The sequence below is a fragment of the Ochotona curzoniae genome, unplaced genomic scaffold, assembly GCF_017591425.1.
Source record: "Ochotona curzoniae isolate NIBS_2020 unplaced genomic scaffold, NIBS_Ocur_1.0 scaffold_4701, whole genome shotgun sequence".
NCBI lineage: Eukaryota > Metazoa > Chordata > Mammalia > Lagomorpha > Ochotonidae > Ochotona > Ochotona curzoniae.
The window spans coordinates 42303247-42311583 of NW_024467122.1; the positions used below are offsets into that span (position 1 = coordinate 42303247).

At 36.6% G+C, this 8337-nt stretch overlaps 1 protein-coding gene across 1 annotated transcript; it reads left to right on the top strand.

Annotated features, from left to right (window-relative positions):
* Positions 1-3278: 3278 nt before the first annotated feature.
* On the top strand, positions 3279-4205 carry LOC121149181 (olfactory receptor 4N5). Its single transcript, XM_040969657.1, has one exon. It carries the CDS (start codon positions 3279-3281, stop codon positions 4203-4205), a length of 927 nt encoding a protein of 308 aa, XP_040825591.1.
* Positions 4206-8337: the final 4132 nt, after the last annotated feature.

Below are 8337 nucleotides of genomic sequence, written 5' to 3' on the forward strand. Positions count from 1 at the left end.
TAACTAGGAATAATAATTTCCAATTCATTTATCTATTACAGAGTACAATAGCACGTCACTTTGTATGAAAATGAGCTGGAAATAAACAAAGTACATGAAGCAATTAATAAATGGTTTGGATATTAAATTCTTAGAAGATAGTATTTAGGAAGAAAGTTACCACCAATAGTGAGGAAAGCATTTTCAGTATGCTGAAAAACCCATTGGAAGAAAACACTTGGTAAGCACCTACTGTCCTCATTTTACCTTAGAACAAGTAAGTTATTTATTCTCTGGGAATTAATAGAAAGAATTAAGTCTTATGAAAGTTGCTGGGATGGTAATCAGGCTGGACAAAGACTTCCAGAACTGATTTGGTAGCAAGCTGCACTCCAATCATGCAGGTTAACTGCAGGTGCTTGCGTATCCAATCTCTAACAAATAGTAGGAACAAGGGAACCCTCTTGAACTGTGCACCTTCAGTGCCAGTCTGGCATTGCATGGAACAGTAAGGAAAATTAGTGATGGAGAAACACTCGAGTTCCTAGTGCAGCTTTCACTGCCAGTACTTCTCTGTCTTCTCAGTTGTAACAAATCTTTGTGCTTGTGATATCCACAATTTGGGGCCTTTTCTGCAGGAACTCATTTTGTATGAGGGAATATTCATCTAACACCCATCTGTCTCTATGATGAGTACAATGTGAGAATAACTGGAAAAGAAGACACCGAAATGAGAACCAGAGAGAGAGAGGGAAATAAATCAGAGACCGTAAAGGGAATGGGACTCCATGCGTTATGTACTGAGAATAGAGATGGACAATAGAAAATAAAAGGAAGAGTGGACGAGGTTCTCATTCTGTCTTGGACTTGTCAACCTAAAGACACGTGAGATAATTAACTGCAGATGAGTATCTGGAATGCACAAAATGTAGCAACAGAGGGAGCAAACGTTTGGGCAGAACAGAATAGGAATTTGAAGGCCAATATTTGTCTAAAAAGACAAAATTAGAGTGAATATCCTAAGCTAATTTAAAGGCATCAAAGATATTTTTCCCATTTTCCTTTGCTTAGACTCATTATGCCCATACTCATACATGTGTGATTGTGTAAAATGTACAATGTATCTGTACAATTCTGTGCTCATGTATTGCAAGTACTCCCTCCATAACAATTGGCCGCTAGATACAAATGTTAGTATCCACAAAAAACAAATGTTGTGATGTTTTGTGTTGTTCTCATTGATAAGCAACAAACTGTCATAGCATTGCCTGAATTTACCATGACCTCTTTAAGGACCTTCAACCTGGTTTTCTTTATTTCTTCCTAACTCCTCTTTCATATAATGCTGGTCATAATTTTTGCCAATTTTCAATAAGGAATTTATTGTCCTCTAATAACCCTCATCCACACTTAGTACAATTGTTTAAAATGTAGATCCAGTTTAGATATAGATAGGGGCAGGAAAATCATACAGTATAGATCACAATTCAATGGCCTTACACATACTTACAGATGTTTGCAAGAATAGAGACGTTATAATTCTAGAAGTTTTTATCAAGGTAAAAAGATCTCATTTGCATATCAGTCTAGATCTCACATCTAGTTCTAGGCAATCAGTGCCATTCTTTCTGGTTGTATTTATTAGCTTTTTCAGAACCTGCTGCATAAACAGTAATGTATCATGTAGTATTTTGTGACTATCCTCTTTCCAAGGATAATGCTTTTCAGTTTCATTCCTGTTGTTACAGGTATCAGTACCTTATTACTTTACATTGCCAAAATAAATTTCACTGTATGCAAAGGACACTTAGTAAATCGGTATCACACATAATCAAAAATTAAGGGTGATATTTATGTGACATACTTTAATAACTTATGCTAAGTAAAAGTATTTCATCTTTTGAATTGCTCTAATACAAAAACAAGCTCTATTTCACAATACATAGGTATTTATTAATAAATGCACAATTAGTATAAAATTAAATAATAAAACAAAAAAATTGTAAACATTATTAATAATTACATACAGAATAGCAACTATTGTCTTGCTTTCTAATAGATTATCAACAGGCACATCACCTAAGAAGAGCTTACAGGAAACACATCATGCTATGGAGATTAGTATGCAGACTAATAGTTAACTTACAATTCCTTCAATATGAAGAAAACTGGTACTTATAAAAAGTTTAGCCAAAAGAGATAAGTATTTGTATAAAAGCAATCATGATTAGTTACTAGAGTGCCTAAATAAAATAACTCCAATTGGTAAAACACTAATTAATAATTTCCTAATCAACTTCAGTGGAGAAATATATACCTGTTTTTCTCAAAGAAGAACCTAGAAGAAAAAAAGGCAAATTTGAAAATTAATTACAGCTACCCTATTCTCCCAGTTCTCAAAAGAATGTAACAAAGTATTATGTTCTGTATGGGAAATTTATTATCTATACTGCTCCCCTTTGTACTTGAGATATTCAAAGCTTTTTGTGTGCTATGGAAAGCTTTGTGTCACATAAAAATATTAACGGGGAGGGTTAACTTGATTAAAATTCTGAGATTTAGGAATCAAGTATGTTAAGAATATATAATGAATAATTAACAGTGGGTATTAATTTGAATGTAAGAAAGGGGTATAGAACAGTTTAAAAAATTGTGATCCAGCCAGATATGTAACTAGCAGTCTATCTGTAAGCTAACTGAAATCTGTAGATCTTAAGATTTTAGTGACCAGATTGTAATAGGAATGTTCCAGTGTAACAAAGTACAAGAATATGATGGTCAACTAACCATGTAGTATGAACAAACACGTAACAGCCAAGAACTAACGATTGCGCAAGAATCAAAGCACAGAGGCAATTGCAGAAACTTTTTCTATGAAGATGGAGAGCTGAACAAAACCACGACTAGTAATCCAACAATTAGAGTGAGTTGTGGCTCACTCACAAATATGAAATCTCAATTGTGAAAAATGTTTACGGTTTGCCAATTTGGGAAACATCTAATACATCACAAATAAAACAATTCAAAGTCCTACTGAACCTAAGAAAGTTGTATAGTTATACAGAAGCAGAGAGTTAAATAAAAATGTAGCTAAAAGAACATTGTTTTGTTGAGAAAGAAGGAGAGGAGATAATAAAAGAGATAATTCAGATACAACAGAGTTTGGGCTATTAGCCATTTTCTGTTAGTGAGCACTGATTGTAGCAAATTTGCTTTTATTTGAGTTGGAGTTATGAAACTGGTAGAAAGATAATTGCAAAACCTAATGTTCGCTTTTGTTTTCTGTAGATTGAGAAGTGATGGAGACAGAGAACAGCACAATGGTGACAGAGTTCATCCTCCTTGGTCTGACGCAGTCTCACGATGTTCAACTCCTCGTCTTTGTGCTGGTCTTCATTTTCTACCTCATTATCCTCCCTGGCAATTTCCTCATCATCCTCACCATAAGATCAGACCCTGGGCTCTCTGCCCCCCTGTACTTCTTCCTGGGCAACTTGGCCTTCCTGGATGTGTCCTACTCCTTCATCGTGGCTCCCAGGATGCTGGTGGACTTCCTCTCTGAGAAGAAGGTCATCTCCTACAGAGGCTGCATCACTCAGCTCTTTTTCCTGCACTTCCTTGGAGCAGGAGAGATGTTTCTTCTTGTGGTGATGGCCTTTGACCGCTACATCGCCATCTGCCGGCCGTTACACTATTCGACCCTCATGAAGCCCAGTGTCTGTTATGCATTGCTGTTGGCCCTATGGATTGGGGGCTTTGCCCACTCCATTGTGCAAGTGGCCCTAATCCTGCACTTGCCTTTCTGTGGCCCCAACAGGCTGGATAACTTCTTCTGTGACGTCCCACAGGTCATCAAGCTGGCCTGCACGGACACCTTCGTAGTGGAGTTACTGATGGTCTCCAACAGTGGGCTGCTCACCCTCCTGTGCTTCCTGGGGCTTCTGGCTTCCTACGCAGTCATCCTGTGCCGTGTGAAGGGTCACTCCTCTGAGGGGAAGAGCAAGGCAGTCTCCACATGCACCACACACATCATCATTGTGTTCCTCATGTTTGGCCCTGCCATTTTTATCTACACTCGCCCCTTCCGGGCTTTCCCAGCTGACAAAGTGGTTTCTCTTTTCCACACAGTCATCTTTCCCTTAATGAATCCTGTGATATATACACTTCGCAATCATGAAGTCAAAGTCTCCATGAGAAAGTTTTTGAGTCAGCACATAATTTTCTGAATGAGAAAAACAAATCAGTAAGGCAAGAAAAGGGAAAGCCCTAAAAAGTTTTGTCATTCAGACACCAAAACAGTCATTTCTCAGGTGCTGTATTTATCGAGTATTTTTTCATTTATATGAGTAGACAAGTAAGACTATACATTGCTAAGGATTACATTTAAATGTATAAAGCAAGTTAAATTGTTAGTTTAAGACCCTTAATTTCAGATAAAAATAGTGTTGTAAATCCATTCAAAATTGTGACATGGTAGAGATCAATTGAGAAAAGAGAAGCTATTGTTGGTAACCAAGATATGTCTTGTTCAGCAATGATCAGCTGATGCCAAGATGACCCGAAGGAACAATGCAGTTATTTAAGCATGAAAATACAAGACAAAGGAAGATTTGAACAAGGACTCAAAGATATTATGTGTTGATACCTGGGATGGCCAAAAGGAAGAAGAGTACCTGTTGGTTTATGAAATGAGTATGAAAGTAACAGGTCACCTTCTCATATGACGATTTCACTTCCTGTGGATATATTCCCAGAAGTGGCATAGCTGAATCATACAGAAGATCGCTTTTCAATCGTCTTAGCACTCTATGTACTGACTTCCATAGTGGCGACACGAGCCTTCACTCCCACCAGTAGTGAAAGAGGATGTCTGTTTTTCCCACATCCACGGGTATTGTTAGCAGATTTCTGATTATAGGTTGACCTCACTGGAGTTAGGTGAAATGCTTTTTCAAAAGTGCCTTTTGTAAAAGCATACAAGATCAAAAAGACATGAGGATACATCAAGTAAAGCAACACTTTCAACGTCTATTAAAGTGAGTATACTGCACTCTAAATTAACAAGAAACACATTAAAATTTCATGTAAAAACTAGTGTTGCTGCAGGTGGAAATTAGTGCAACAGTTAAGTGGCTGCTGGGAAAACCAGCATTCCATATCCAAGAATGTGAGCTGGAATCACAGCTCCACTGTATATTGTGGCTTTCTATTAATACCAGGCAATGCTTCAAGTACCTCCGTCCCTGCTATCCACATGGATGACTCAGATGGAGTACTAGCTCCTGCCTTTCTCCTAGCCTTGGCTCTGTTTTTTTTTTTTGGGCAGAGAGCAACAAAGGAAATTTCTCTTGCTCTCACTCCTGAAGCTTTTCAAGTAAAATAAATTTAAAAGCTAGAATTTTTGAATTTGAAAACAATGTTTACAAGCATTTGTAATGGTTAGAAATCATTGCAAATGAAAGGCTGGACATTAAACCATATAAATACACGTTCCTTATTTCTAATGCATTTAATATTTATAAATTTACCCCTTATTACAAATGTTATAACCTCCAAAGCTTGTGGGTCCTTTTTGGTCATTTGAGGGCATGTAGAAAACAAGACGAAAAAAAGAATCACCCTGTGTGCACATTCCCTGCTAAGGCGACACAGGGTGACATGCAACATTCTTTTTTTTTTTAAGATTTATTTATTTATTGGAAAGTCAGATATACAGAGAGGAAGGAGAGACAGAAAGGAAGATCCTCCATCCGATGATTCACTCCCCAAGTGAGCACAACGGCAGATGCTATGCCAATCCGAAGCCAGGAGCCAGGAACTTCTTCCGGGTCTCCCACGCGGGTGCAGGGTCCCAAAGTCTTGGACTGTCTTCGACTGCTTTCCCAGGCCACACGCAGGGAGCTGGATGGGAAGTGGAGCTGCTGGGATCAGAACCAGCGCCCATATGGGATCCCGGCGCATTCAAGGTGAGGACTTTAGACACTAGGCCACGCCGCTGGGCCCGACATGCTACATTCTTGCTTAAGCTCTCATTTTCATAAATAAGTATCATTTTCCCAGTCTTCTCACTTTCACATTTCTGGTGCTTATTGTTGCTGATTCTGCTGCTTAAAATACCCAGCTGCAAGAAATTTTGCTGAAAAACTGGCTGGTATTCAAACACTGAAATGTCTTGTAAAGCCTTCAGGCAAAAACAGGAGTTAAACTTCCTGCAAATGTTATTTACACAGCACATAATACTGTTGACCAAAATTACCAAAGCAGCAATAATATGCAATAAAGATATCTTTTAAAATAAACACAAAGCAAGAGTTATCTTGGAAAAATGTTGGGATTATCAAAGTTCACACAAACACACACGCGAATGTGTGCTGAATTGGTTGAGTTTTAATTTATTCAGCATTAAAAGTGGCATTATAAGGTATAACTAGAGCAAATAAGAAAAACTGATTCTACTTTTCAGCAAATAAAAGATAATATAATCAAACAAGTACTAGACAGGAGACTTTATTAGGATTATAAAAGAAAATCTCAAAATGCTTTTTTTTTAGATTGCTTCTTTTCATTTATTGGATGGTAATATTTTTTTATTATATTTTGACAATCTTTACTTAGTTAATTAGGGTAAAAAGGTTCAAGGGCTATAGGGAAGTGGGTAACACTATTGTTTCCACCTCAAAATGCTTAAAAGATTAGACTACCAATAAAATGCCACAATCCTAAATCTGATGCACTCTAAAGGTTAGATTTTCAGGAGAAATTTTGTAGACATAGTATTATTTCTCCCAAAACCGTGCTGTGAAATTCACCAGTGACACCATCTAGGCCTTACGTTTGTTTGTTTGTTTGTTTGTTTGTTTTTAATGGAAGATTTGTAGTGTTACAAAACATGTAATATGCTTGATCAACATGGAAGTTATAAGCTATATATTTCTTCAGAGTGCTTTAAATTATGTTCCTTTAAATAAACTGATAAGTATTATTTTGAATGTTAAAATTTTATGGGAATGGTGTTTTTTCACAATAATCTTTTTTTTTTAAGATTTGTTTTTGTATGAAAGCTGGATTTACAGAGGAGAGACAAACAGAATGATTGTCCATCTGCTGATTCACTCTTTAATGGCTGCAAAAGCCAGAGTTGAGCCCATCTGAAGCCAGAAGCCTGGAACTTCTTTCCAGGTCTCCCAGGTGGGTACAGGTGCCCAAGGACCTGGGCTATCTTCCACTGTCTTCCCAGGACATAGGCACTGAGCTGGATTGGAAGTGGAGCAGCCAGTTCTAAAACTGGCACCCGTATGAGATGCTGGCACCACCTGTAACACCACTGTGTCTGGCTAGCAATAGTTTCTGATTCTTTGAATCTGATATTTACTCAGTCTGTATGTGTGTCTCTGTGTGTATCTGAGAATGTGTATGTGTGCATGTGCCTTTATGATCACTGTAATAAGTTTATAAATTTTATTCATGTTCTCAAAGAGTCAATTTGCCTTCATTTATTTTTCTGTTTCGGTTTTCAGCATTATTGTCTGTTTTTGTCATTATTGTTGCCTTGATTGTGCTTATTTCAGTTTTACTTGCTCCTTTTGGTATTCTACAAAGGTAAACATCAATACTGATGATTTTATGCTTTTTCGTTTCTCATTAAAGTCAGTGTCATGAAATGTCCCTGCAATGCCTGGTGACATATATTCCAACGTCAGATAAGTTGTAAGAGTACTTTTATTTTATACCCTCCATTATACACAAAATTTTTAAAGCAGTTTGAAGGCTTAAATTTAAGTTGCAAAGTTGTGAAACCATTAGAAAAAAATCATAGGAGAAATTCTTTAGCTTATAAGAATGAGCAAGAATTATTTTGGACCAGACTGAAACCACAGGAGACAAAAGTAAAGTTAGACATTGGAAGTTCACCACAAGGAAAAAGGAAGCCTGCAGATATGAAGACAACATTTGCAAATTACATGTCTCAAATTGGATTAGTGATAAAATGCAAAGGAGACAAACAACTCAATAGCTATATATATATATATATATATATATATATATGTAATTTGTTTTTATATGATAAAAGAGAAACTTAAGGACAAACACTAGTCATGCTTATTTTGTGTGAAATTTTTAAAAGATGATCCTATATGAATTGAGATTTGAATGGAAATTATCAGATTCTAGACAATGTAGAAGGGGAGACAAAGACAACAAAAAAAGTAATTAAGATTCCCTACTTTATGGTTAAATAAAGAAAGAAGTTTTAGCATTTGATTGCAAAATAAAAAGATATACATAATGACAAGATGCCATATGAAGGGACAAAAAATATCAATAGAATCTGTGTTAAAGGATTTTCACGTTTGGGGA